The 13,838-nt window shown below is 41.9% G+C and overlaps 1 protein-coding gene across 1 annotated transcript in view; it reads left to right on the forward strand.

Moving 5' to 3' along the window:
- The window catches only part of TMEM185A (transmembrane protein 185A), a 20,166-nt gene continuing 6,328 nt past the window's right edge, over positions 1-13,838 (forward strand). The window contains exons 1-3 of the mRNA XM_045029893.1: positions 1-232; positions 7,836-8,012; positions 10,743-10,950. Coding sequence (XP_044885828.1) covers positions 195-232; positions 7,836-8,012; positions 10,743-10,950 — 423 coding nt within the window. The 5' untranslated portion in view covers positions 1-194. The remainder of the gene's footprint in view (positions 233-7,835; positions 8,013-10,742; positions 10,951-13,838) is intronic.

Raw genomic sequence — 13,838 nt, forward strand, 5'->3', positions numbered from 1 at the left:
CTGCTGCGCATGCGCCGAAGAAATGCGCGTGCGCGCTGCCTGCATCGCTCCGGCCCGGGCGATGGCTGTGAGGGGAGGGATGAGTCGGTGAACTGGCTCGTTCGGCGGCGGCGGCAGCACCGGGGCCGGGCACCCGCGGCGCCCGGGCCATGCGTCCCGTGTAGCGAGCGGCCGAGGCGGAAGGTCGGGGCGCCATGAACCTGCGGGGGTTGTTCCAGGATTTCAATCCGAGGTGAGTCCGGGCCCTGCGCCGCCGCCGGCCTAGCGGGACCGGGCCGGGGGCTTCCGTTTGGAGTCTGTTGGAAGGGCCCGTGGGGCGGCGTCAGGGCACCGTACCCCGGCAAGGCCCGGCCGGGGCTCACGGGACCAGGCTCACATCCGGGCCGCCCCCTCTGTGTTTGTCCCGCTCCCCCCCCACACACACACCCACCCCGTGCTCCTGTGCGGGGGGCTGCTCCCGTCTCGTCTGAGGGGCCCCTTCCCCTCTGGGAAACGGCCGCAGCGGGCCCGGGGCCCGGCCACGGCGGGTGGCGACACAGCCCGGCGGCCCTGCGCGAACCGAGCCCCGTTCCCAGACCCGAGCGCCTCCGGAGCGTTTTCTCATCGGCACGAGTGGGTCCCGGGAAAGGCAGGAGCTCCCCTAGCGCTGCCTGTTAGGGGCCGAGCCGAGCGCAGCCGCAGGCGCCGCGGCGGTCAGTGTGTTTCTGAGCGGGGCCGCGGCTAGCCTGGCTTCGTGCTGTAGCGTGGCTCTGACAGCTTGGAGGCATGTCCGTGCGAGTGCCATGGCAATGGGAGGGCAGGGGGTGCCTGAGAAAATGCAGCCCCCGCCCCAGTTATTCAACACCTAGCTATGCGCAGTGCACACCTCGTGAGTTGGGTTCATTGGAGATGCACCCCTACCCCGATATAACGTGACCCGATATAACACAGGTGTGCATATACTCACATTAACTCTGGGGCTCTGGCAGTGGGGATCAGGCAGCGCTTTAAAGGGCCCGGGGCTCTGGCTGCTGCGGGGAGCCCCAGGCCCTATAAATCACCACTGGAGCCCTGCCGCCGCTACCCCGAAGCTGCGGCAGCGGGGCTCGGCCAGTGATTTAAAGGCCCCGGGCTCCCCGTAGCGGCCAGAGCCCGGGGCTCTTTAAATCACCGTTGGAGGCCTGTTGCTGCTACCCCAATATAACAAGGTTTCACCTATAACACGGTAGGTTATTTCATTTCAATGTTGTTTCATTTAGGTACAATATTTTTCACCTTGTATGCTAATCTGTTGTGTAGCGTTGTTGTTCACCATTAAAAAGCTTCCTGTAAGCTCTTTAGGGTAGAGATGGGGAGTATACAGCATCTTGCATAAATGGGACATGATGGGGGGGCCTCTAGGAGCCATTGCTTTAAAAATAACTAACTATGCTTTTCAGGGATGAATGAAATGGTCCTTTGGTATAAACTTGTAAAGCACTTTAGGTTCTTTTGGAAAGAAAAGTCCTGTATAAAAACAAGTTATTTATTTCAGAGTAGCAGCCGTGTTAGTCTGTATCCGCAAAAAAAACAGGAGTACTTGTGGCACCTTAAAGACTAACAAATTTATTGTAGCATGAGCTTTCGTGAGCTAAAGCTATGCATCCGAAGAAGTGAGCTTTAGCTCACGAAAGCTCATGCTACAATAAATTTGTTAGTCTTTAAGTTATTTATTGTTAATTCCAAACCACGCTTGAGACCTGCCCTAGCATTCTGACATAGTTTTGTAGCAAGGGTTGTAGCATAGGTCTGTGTGGATGCAAATTTATGCAAAAACCACATTTTGCATAACTGAGTTACACTATTGGTATAAATGTTTCATGAACACTGTATTCTAGCACTTTCAAGATTCAGACCAGTCCTTCTCAGTTTACTTTTTTTATGCATAATGTCACTCTCTGAAATAATGACAGGTTTCAGAGTAGCAGCCGTGTTAGTCTGTATCTGCAAAAAGAACAGGAGTACTTGTGGCACCTTAGAGACTAACAAATTTATTTCAGCATGAGCTTTCGTGAGAGCTCACTTCTTCGGATGCATAGAATGGAACACACAGACAGGAGATATTTATACATACAGAGAACACGAAAAGGTGGAAGTATACATACCAACAGGAAGAGTCTAATCAATTGAGATGAGCTATCATCAGCAGGAGAAAAAAAAACCTTTGAAGTGATAATTATGATGACCCATAGAAGGTGTGAGGAGAACTGAACATAGGGAAATAGATTCAATTAGTGTAATGACCCAACCATTCCCAGTCTCTGTTTAAGCCTGAGTTAATTGTATCTAATTTGCATATTAATTTGAGTGCAGCAGTCTCTCTTTGGAGTCTGTTTTTGAAGTTTTTTTGTTGCAAAATTGCCACCTTCAAGTCTGTCACTGAGTGGTTAGAGAGGTTAAGGAGGGAGGGATAGCTCAGTGGTTTGAGCACTGGCCTGCTAAACCCAGGGTTGTGAGTTCAATCCTTGAGGAGGCCACTTAGGGATCTGGGGCAAAAATTGGTCCTGCTAGTGAAGGCAGGGGGCTGGACTCAATGACCTTTCAAGGTCCCTTCCAGTTCTAGGAGATTGGTATATCTCCAATTATTATTATAAGTGTTCTCCCATTGATTTTTGAATGTTATGATTCCTGATATCAGATTTGTGTCCATTTATTCTTTTGCATAGAGACTGTCCAGTTTGGCCAATGTACATGGCAGAGGGGCATTGCTGGCACATGATGGCATATATCACGTTGGTAGATGTGCAGGTGAGCGAGCCCCTGATGGCGTGGCTGATGTGATTAGATCCTATGATGGTGTCACTTGAATAGATATGTGGACAGAGCTGGCATCAGGCTTTGTTGCAAGGATAGGTTCTTAGGTTAGTGTTTATGTTGTATGGTGTGCGGTTCCTGGTGAGTATTTGCTTCAGGTTGGGAGGCTGTCTATAAGCGAGGACTGGCCTGTCTCCCAAGATCTGTGAGAGTGAGGGATCATCTTTAAGGATAGGTTGTAGATCTTTGATGATGCGCTGGAGAGGTTTTAGTTGGGGGCTGTAGGTGATGGCTAGTGGCGTTCTGTTGTTTTCTTTGTTGGGCCTGTCCTATAGTAGGTGGCTTCTGGGTACTCTTCTGGCTCTGTCAATCTGTTTTTTCACTTCAGCAGGTGGGTATTGTAGTTTTAAGAATGCTTGATAGAGATCTTATAGGTGTTTATCTCTGTCTGAGGGATTGGAGCAAATACGGTTGTATCTTAGCGGTTGGCTGTAGACAATGGATTGTGTGGTGTGTCCTGGATGGAAGCTGGAGGCATGTAGGTAAGTATAGCGGTCAGTGGGTTTCCGGTATAAGGTGGTGTTTATGTGACCATCGCTTGTTAGCACAGTAGTGTCTAGGAAATGGACCACTTATGTGGATTGGTCTAGGCTGAGGTTGATGGTGGGATGGAAATTGTTAAAATCACGGTGGAATTCCTCGAGGGCCTCTCTTTCATGAGTCCAGATGATGAAGATGTCATCAATGTAGCGCAAGTAGAGTAGGGGCGTTAGGGAATGAGAGCTAAGGAAGCGTTGTTCTAAGTCAGCCATAAAGATGTTGGCATACTGTGGGGCCATGCGGGTACCCATAGCAGTGCCGCTGACTTGAAGGTATATATTGTCCTCAAATGTGAAATAGTTGTGGGTGAGGACAAAGTCACAAAGTTCAGCCACCAGGTTAGCCGTGATATTATCGGGGATACTATTCCTGATGGCTTGTAGTCCATCTTTGTGTGGAATGTTGGTGTAGAGGGCTTCCACATCCATAGTGGCCAGGATGGTGTTTTCTGGAAGATCACCGATGGACTGTAGTTTCCTCAGGAAGTCAGTGGTGTCTCAAAGATAGCTGGGAGTGCTGGTAGCATAGGGCCTGAGGAGAGAGTCCACATAGCCAGACAATCCTGCTGTTAAGGTGCCAATGCTTGAGATGATGGGGCGTCCAGGATTTCCAGGTTTATGGATCTTGGGTAGCAAATAGAATACTCCTGGTTGGGGTTCTAGGCATGTGTCTGTACAGATCTGTTCCTGTTCAGCTCATGCTGAAATAAATTTGTTAGTCTCTAAGGTGCCACAAGTACTCCTGTTCTTTTTTCTGAAATAATGTTGCTTGTTTTCCGTTACAATGCTAGTGTTTTAATAACCAAAGTTAAAGATACAGAGCTAATTTTAAAACTTAAAATTCAGTCTGAATTTTACTTTGTTTCAATTTAACCTTTGTACACAAAATACAGTCAAAAGACAAGCTTAAGTTCATTACTCCACTAGACACTAAAAACCATGGACTGAACAGAGATGCTGGATTAATGGTTTATTACAACAATCTGTGTAACTCCCTCATTTTACAGGGAGGCTATGACTGCAGAGGTGTTAACGGGCCACTGTATCTTGAATGGTTTCTTACAGTATGTGCTAACTACTTATGCTAAATAATCTGTTCCACCTTGCATTTTGCTGTGATACTGGGAGTTCCTTTCCCAGACCTGAAGAAGAGCTCTCTTGTGGCTCCAGAGCTTGTCTTTCTCACCATCAGAAGTTGGTAATAGGCAGCAGGTTTAAAACAAATAAAAGGAAGTTCTTCTTCACGCAGCGCACAGTCAACTTGTGAAACTCCTTACCTGAGGAGGTTGTGAAGGCTAGGACTATAACAGCGTTTAAAAGAGAACCACCATTAATTTATCCAGTTAAGTCCATAAATGGCTATTAGCCAGGATGGGTAAGGAATGGTGTCCCTAGCCTCTGTTTGTCGGAGGATGGAGATGGATGGCAGGAGAGAGATCACTTGATCATTTCCTGTTAGGTTCACTCCCTCTGGGGCACCTGGCATTGGCCACTATCGGTAGACAGATACTGGGCTAGCTGGACCTTTGGTCTGACCTGGTACGCCGTTCTTATGTTCTCATGGTCCAATAAAATATATTACTTCACCCACCTTGTCTGTCAATGCACAGGCAGTTTCACTGTTTTTTCCCTCTTGTATAAATCAGGGCAGGTCTACACTACAGCCAGGATTGAAGCACTGAGATCCATCCACCGGCAGTCGCTTTAGCGGGTCTAGTGAAGACCTGCTAAATCGACAGCAGATCACTCTCCAATCGACCTCTGTACTCTACCCCCTGATGAGAAGAGTAAGGTAAGTCAACGGGGGCGTTTCTCCCGTTGACCCCCCCCCCGCCCATGGTGTAGACCCTGCGGTAACTCGACCTAAGGTACATCGACTCCAGCTACATTATTCACGTAGCTAGAGTTGCATAGCATAGGTTGATTTACCGCGGTAGTGTAGACGTAGCCTAAGTCACTTCTTTTGTTTCTGTGGGTCATTCTCACAGCAATAGGGGATTTAGATTGTAAGGACAGAAGAAGAGATAAGTAGATCATCTGGTCTGTCTTCCTATATACACTGGCCATAGAATTTCACCCAGTTACCCCTGTATTGAGCCCAGTAATTTCTGTGTGACTAAAACATGTCTTCTATTAAGACATCCAATCTTGATTTGACGGAAGAGAGACACTTTAAAAAATAGGAATATGTATTTGTAAAACCACAGTCTTGTAGGCATAGTACCTGAATCTGCTTTAAAACTCAGTCTTAAAAAATCGTGGCTAAATTTTAGATTGATAGTGTTTTTTTTAAATTACAGCCTCTGTCTGATGTGATGCTTTAAGATAGAAAATTAATTTACTGCCCTCTCCCCCCACGCCCCGTCTTTAACATTTTATCGCATTTTAAGGGCGGTGTGCCCTTTGAACAGGGGCGGCTCTAGCCATTTCGCCGCCCCAAGCACGGCGGCACGCCGCAGGTGGCGCTCTGTCGGTCGCCGGTCCCACGGATGTGCCTGCGGAGGGTCCACTGGTCCCGCGGCTCCGGTGGACCTCCTGCAGGCGCTCCACCGGAGCCACGGGACCAGCGGACCCTCCGCAGCCACGCCTGCGGGAGGTCCACCGGAGCTGCCTTACGCCCTCCCGGGACCGGCAAAGCGTCCCCCGCAGCATGCCGCCCCGAGCTCGCTCTTGGCGTGCTGGGGTCTGGAGCCGCCCCTGCCTTTGAATGCTAGATTGAAAATGTGTTAGCATCACACCTTTAAATCCTAATCTAGATGAGGCCAAAATGGGAGTCCATTGGAAGAAAAGGCTGTAGTTGCTGTATTCCTGACTCTGGACCTCTGGCTCTGTAGAGTGTGGCAAGGCTGTAGTAGGGAGAGCTGTGCAGCTCCATTCACTGCTCTCTGAGGCCAAGAGAATACAAACACGTGGAATTGTTAAAGGAGTTTGGAGAGTGAGTAGAATATTTCACGTCTGATCTGTCTCTCAGGGTTAACCATTATAAGATGTTTTAAGAACATGTAGAAAGTTCACAAACAATTGTAATGCGTGAGGGACGGTCAGGGGGACGAGAGAATCCCAGAGCACACAGTTCATGAAGCATTTCCACGATTGGGCCTTAACTAATCACAATAATAATTGTAGCTAACTGCATTTGGTTGTACAAACTGTACAGAATAATGAATGTTTCAGGAAATGTATTGATGCAGGGATGCTAAAAGCTGAATCATGTCTGCCATTTCAAAAAGAATGAAGAGAAGAAGAGAAATTTTATAAACTTTCAGAGCTGAGACACTTGTGCTAAATAGAGGCTTGTCCTTGAACTGGAGATACTGATCTTGTGAATGTTTATTAGTATTTTATGGGAATAAAGAAGAGCGGCTTACTGTTTATATTGTGGGACTAGGGATTGTATTCTTGATTCAGCTGCTGATTTACTGGGTGGCCTTGGGCAAATCACTTAATCTCTCTGTTTCTCACTTTACCAGTCTATAAAGGATGTATAATTATTTCCTGCAGAGAGGTGTTGTTGAAGCTTAATTACATGTGTGTAGAGCACTCTGAGCTCCTCAGGTGAATGTGCTTTATAAGTGCAAATTATTTTTGTCCTGTAGTAGCAAATGACTTTTGCATATGTAATTTTATCTGACTTCTGGTGGTATGGTGACAGGTCGCTGTGTTTATTATTGAATGCATTGTGAGTGGATGAGAACAGTTTTAGATTATTAACTAGCTTATAAAATGTAGTCTTTTAAGTACTTAAAAACAACTTTTAGGTGAAATTTCCTTTATTGTACATACATTTAATCTTTAAAATCATTGAGACAGTAACTTTTGCATATCAAATTATCTTCTAGAAAACTAAAGTTTAAATTTTCAATAATAAATTTGATAAATTAGAGCAAAACCAAGTGTTTTGTAAAATTAGGCGTACCTAATTAGGAAACTAAACTCATTTTTATTTGAGTTAATTTTTTACACTCTAGATTTATTAAAATTAAAAATAACCATAATGAATATATGGATTACAATTATTACTTGATTTGTATTGCAAAATGTACTTACCAGGAACATACTGCTTGTGGAATTTAACCAAGTTGCGAATTTAATGAGACTAATCAGGAGCAGTATTATAGGAGGGGAAGTATTTTTAAAAGTCCATTCATATCCTGTACGCTTGTCTTGTAAGAATGCTTTTGATGTGTTCACTTGAAGTAATTATTTTATAGATGAAAGAGGTGGTATATAAGAATGTTTCAACATAAATATAATACTTAAAGCACCTCTTCAGAATTGATTAAATCTACCCAACGAAATTCAACAGCCATACATTTTCTGTTGTATTAAGTAATGACGTGATTCAAAAGTGCCTTATTTGTCTGCACTGTACACAGCAATGACTGAACTGAGTTTCCTTTGTTTTCTAAAAGTATGTAAAACAATTTGCCATAACTTTTAAGTTGTATTTTTCTTTTTTAATAGCAAATTTCTTATCTATGCGTGTCTGCTGCTGTTCTCTGTTCTGCTCTCTCTCCGTCTGGATGACAAAATTCAGTGGAGTTATTGGGCTGTTTTTGCTCCAATATGGCTATGGAAGCTAATGGTCATTGTTGGTGCCTCAGTGGGAACGGGAGTATGGGCACGAAACCCACAGTATCGGTAAGATTAGGACACTTGTTTTCAATGAAGAAAGAAATGTTTACCTTTTTCATAGTGAATCAAAATCTTTGTGTGCTTTTGATAACTATATAAGAAGTTATATGAAAATCAATAAAACCTGCTTGATGCTGCTTAAAATTAGTCACTAACACACATAATACATGGACACATAGCTTTGTGCATGTATGGACTCTTTATCCTTATACTGTACTGGTAGTTGATTTAGGAAATATGAGTTAAAACGTCACAGGCTTGTCTGCACAGTTTTTGTACCAATTTTGGTATATTGGTTTTAAAGCTGATGTAATGTGGCAGAGTCATGCAGGTATAAAGGTGCTTATATTGGTATAGTTTGTTTTTGTATCTGCTGTATTGATGTAAGCATCTTTATACTGGTATAATTACATCCACACTTGGAGGGGCAGGTTGCATTATGCTAACTAGATCACTTTATAAACCAGCATGCTTAAATTGTTATAAAAACTGTTTAGATCAGCCCTAAATGTGTTTGAACTCCTTGTGTTTAATCTCCTTGCTGTTAAATGTGTAGGCTATGCACATGTATGACGAGAATAGATTACTAAATGTTTTTTCAGACTTCAACTGTCAGAGTAAAATTATCCAGATTTACTATTTATTAAAAGATACATCAGTAGAAACTCAAATATATACAAAGAGGTCCTGATTTTACCAGCAGATATGCTGGAGCCCATTGGCGTTAGTGTGACTCTGTGCAGATCCTGCTCATCCACAAACTCAGTTTCAGGATTGAGATGTAAGGCACTACATGATTCCTGTGATCATTCAGCCAATATGCAAATGGCAAAAATCATTGCTTTCATAAAATTCCCTCCCTGTTACTGATGATACCTTCGATTTTTAAAACATATTGGATGCTTATTTTTTCAAAACAGATGCTTGCACTTTGTTTGTGTTGGACAATAAAGATAAACCAGTCAGTTTTACCTTCTGGTTCTCCTGCACTGTTAGGGTAATATAAATAATTAGTAATACTTACGTAGTCCCTGAAAGACTGTAGGAGAGTATTTAAGTATAAGCGAAAATTATTTTCATTGGGAATGTTAGACAAATTCTAATACTATAAAAAGCAGCATTTTAAATGGTGGCCCAGATGATACTTGCAAACCATTTTAGTTGCTTCTTTTGAAGACAAACACTCAATAAATAGTTTAATGTCGTATATGTATGTGTATAATATAATCATGGTCCCAGTAACAGAACCAAATGTGCAACAAGAAACCTTCATTTCATTACTTTTAGGCCAGAGTCACAGCTATCTTTCAGCTTGTCTCGTGTTTTCCAAATTGATTGTCAAGACTTGAAATTCATATAATCAAGAATAAGAGTTCATATAAGAGTCCATATTTATGCATTTGATATAATGTTCGTCTGAATATGCTATAGAGAAAAATAAAACTAAGAACTTTTAAGGTAGTATAGTAGTAACTTGTAGATGTCACTTTCCATAAAAATGTGTATAATAAATAAAAAGTGATTCTGTCATATAACTATGCACACAAAATCCACATTCTTATAGATTATACTATTCAATTTATATCTGCATGTCTGCTTCAAGAAAAATTTCTTGTGACGTATAATTTAATATTTCGTTTTCATGATGGAAATGTGTTAACTTAAGTAAGTTCAGGAGTTCATAGGATCCCCTCTCCTCATTGAGACCAAATATATAAGCCATTGGTGTATTATAGTAGAACCTCAGAGTTACAAACTCCTCGGGAATGGACGTTGTCCGTAACTCTCTAATGTTCATAACTCTGAGCAAAACATTATGGTTCTTTCAGATTTTTACAACTGAACATTGACTTAATACAGCTTTGAAACTTTATCATGCAGAAGAAAAATGCTGCTTTTAATTTAATTTGAAATAAGCACAGAAACAGTTTCCTCACCTTCTCAAATCTTTTTTAAACTTTCCCTTTATTTTTTTAGTAATTTAGCACAGTAGTTTAACACAGTACTGTACTTGCTTTTTTGTTTGTTTCTGCTGCTGCCTAATTGCATACTCTGGTTCCAGATAAGGTGTGTGCTTGACCAGTCAGTTTGTAACTCTGGTGTTTGTAATTCTGAGGTTCTACTGTATTAGCTCATAATTAGAAGTTGCTCTTTCTAGCAGAAGGTACATCTGAGAAGTAGGAAGTGTTCTTAGTTAAAAAAATATAAAAGGCCTCTTTCATTCTCTCTCTGCAAACAAGAGGATAGAGCTAATAACAAAATTTCAGATGGAATAATTTTCCATTGGAAAATGCTGATTCCACAGAATCTGAACTTTGTCTGGAAATGTGTCTGATCCATCAATCGTTTCAATAGAACCACATAACAGGTTGGCCTGCTGCTGTCCTGTCAATCTGTTCTGCTCCTGTGCTATCCAGGGAGCAAGCCGAAAAATTCCATTTCGGTTTTCTTAAAATTGATTTTTTTTTGATAACTTTCCTCTCATGAAAAGTGTTAGATTTTTGTATTTCAACTTTTCACCCCAATTTGGTAAGAATTTGTTTTCCCGAATAGTGCCTGTTATTTATGTAAAAGCAAATGTGTACATGGCACTTAAGAGATAGTGATTAGTTCAAGAAACTTAGAACTGTTATATTCAAAATGTCTTGGGATATTTGCATGGTAGGATGCTTCATAATTGACTTTTTTTTTTTAATTAAGGCCAATAGATTTTGATTCTTCTTTACCCCTCTTTAGAGCTGAAGGAGAAACCTGTGTGGAGTTCAAAGCTATGTTAATTGCAGTAGGCATTCACCTGCTACTGCTGATGTTCGAAGTTCTGGTATGTGACAGGATCGAAAGAGGAACTCATTTCTGGCTTCTGGTCTTCATGCCATTGTTCTTTGTATCTCCAGTGTCAGTTGCAGCTTGTGTGTGGGGCTTCCGACATGACAGATCTCTGGAGGTGAGGCTTTGTTTCTGTAGTGCTGAGAACTAGGATTGTTGAATCTGAAGAGCAGAATTTATTCCATATTAATTGTTCGTGTTTTACCAAATAGTGTATCAATCTGTCATATTGTGTAGCTTACCAAAACTGAGAAACCAGAAAATGAAAAATTCTCCTCACTTCTCTTTTTCTACTTGTTCTTTACTAAGAACATATTAAATTACAACATTCATGTTCTAAACTTGTCACTATTATTGAATCTGTTTTTAACAATGAACTACAAAAGTGTTTCTGTATTATGGATATCTCTGAAGTGAATTTAGTGCTGGTAAAAAGTGCTCCTAGACAATATTGCCTGCTGAAATCACTTATTAATTCATAGGACTGTAGATCGTGAAGGCTGAAGAGTCTTTTGCGTGACTGGTGCTGTCTGTAGGAGTAAGAGGCTAGCTTGTTCACACTCTATACATAAGAAGCTCTTTAGCAATATGAGAGCACAATTCTAAATTTACTAAGGCTATGGCTACATTAGCGCTTCAAAGCGCTGCCGCGGCAGCGCTCCCGCGGCAGCGCTTTGAAGCGCTAAGTGTAGTCAAAGCGCCAGCGCTGGGAGAAAGCTCTCCCAGCGCTGTCCATACTCCACCTCCCTGTGGGGAATAACGGACAGCGCTGGGAGCCGTGCTCCCAGCGCTGGGGCTTTGACTACACTGGCGCTTTGTAGCGCAGCAATTTGCAGCGCTGCAGAGGGTGTTTTTTCACACCCTGCTGCAGCGCTGCAAATTTGCAAGTGTAGCCATACCCTCAGTTTATGGAGAACATTGAGATGTGGCATGCATGCTAGCATGTCCGCAGCAAACTCAGCTTTTTAGTTGAATGAATTGCCTGTTTGAGGAAATTATTGGAGCACTGTTTTCAGAAGGCGATAACTATTTTTTAATACCCTAGGGACCGTACAAAAAGTCCCTTACCTTTTTAGATGACTTGACTACTTCTCTCAACAGAGCATTTTTTAATGTTAGGATATACTGAATTTGCCATTTTCTGGAAAGTAGAGAAAGGAAAGTGACTTTCTAGGTAACTAGTATCAGAGGGGTAGCCGTGTTGGTCAGGATCTGTAAAAAGCAACAAAGAGCCCTGTGGCACCTTATAGACTAACAGGCGTATTGGAGCATAAGCTTTCATGGGTGAATACCCACTTTGTCAGACGCATCTGGTGGAAATTTCCGCATGTGGTGGTACCTGCCTCTGGAAATTTCCACCACATGCATCAGACAAAGTGGGTATTCACCCACGAAAGCTCATGCTCCAATATGCCGGTTAGTCTATAAGGTGCCACAAGACTCTTTTTGTTGCTTCTAGGTAACTGGTGGACTAATTTTTAGATCCCTTGAAAACTGCAAATTTAAAAATATTTGCAAATAGAACTTTATTCTGTAGAATTCTATTTTTAGTGTACCTTAATGTAAAATATGCATAAAAGTAGTCATCTTCCGTTGGATGCTTGATTACCACTTGATTTGCAGGATGGGTGCACAGCTGATAAATATTGGTGGAGAAAAATTGGAATCCACTCACCCCCAAAAAGGTCACAGCTATCTCCCAAATAGAATAAGTTACAAAACTCCACTGCCCAATTTACTTTTCCACTACTTTACTTCCTTTATTCTCATGCTCTCTTGGTTTGTCTTTCCTTGTCCCTCTCAAGGGTTTTACTTCTTCTGTTCTCCACTCTGTAGCTCAGGCTTTTCGTGTACTGTTAACATCCAGCATGTCCAAGTGCACAAATATGAACTATGTTGGCTGAAATAATGTAACTGAGGCAGTTGTTCAACTGTCATATAGTTCAATAGCTGCCTTATTTTAAAGTATTTTCAGTCTGCTTGATCCCACTATGGAACGGATTATGCCTTGACACAGGTGGCCACTACTCGATAAGCCCTTGTGTATGGATGGTGGGCTGGGGAAGTTTTCTGCTATATGTTGTGCTTCAGTGATTTTTAAAATACTGTTTATCTAAGGCACATAGGAAAGCTTTAAATTTGACTCTGGCATCACCAAACATTCAGCTGAATTTGGCAAGTGGTGCCTATTAACCTAATTATAAAAGCTCTGTCACAGAAGTCTGTACTGTAACTTTTCTTCTTGCCCTGTGTCCACTTATTTTTCTACTCATTTGTGGAGTTCCAGTACATAGTTACTTGAACACCAGTCTGCAAGACTTTTATTAAAATGTTACCTGTGTGTGGCTAGTGGAGACATGATTCTTTGCTCAAAGATACAGAGTGTCACACTTATGTTTTAGAGGTCATAGATTATGCAGAATGCCCACTAAGATAACTGAGCCAGTATGAAGTTGCACATACTGTCTGACCTCTGGAAAATATTTATATCTCAAAATCCCTTTAGATATTGGCATTTAAATTAGAAAATTTATTTAAATTCACTGGCTTCAGTTAGCCATTTTCAAAGAGTAAATTTCTCTCTGATCCCTTAACCAAATTCTTACCTATTTTTTTTAATGAAACTAGTACTTAACCTATATTGCTACATAAAGGAATTAACACATTTTACATTTTTTAGAAGTTAAAATCAGTTTATTGTAATCTACTTTTCACTATTCATACTGTCCTTTTGCATTTTATGCAGGTGCGTGAAACTAGACTGGTCTCTTCCTAGTTAGAGTCACACAGTGGATGTCTTGCACTAGCTAAATGCTGCAGTGCAACTATTAAAGGAAATATTAGTTTAAAAAACAGTAACTAACTTATAATTGAAATAAGGAATGGATTGGGTGGATGAAGGAACACGTGACTAATCATTCATAACATCTAGTGTAGATATAAGTGGTGTTCATTGTTAAAGAACTGTATCATGAGTCGTAAAGTTGTTCTTTCAAACTTTGAGTG

This window comes from Mauremys mutica, chromosome 9 (assembly GCF_020497125.1).
Source record: "Mauremys mutica isolate MM-2020 ecotype Southern chromosome 9, ASM2049712v1, whole genome shotgun sequence".
Taxonomy (NCBI): domain Eukaryota; kingdom Metazoa; phylum Chordata; order Testudines; family Geoemydidae; genus Mauremys; species Mauremys mutica.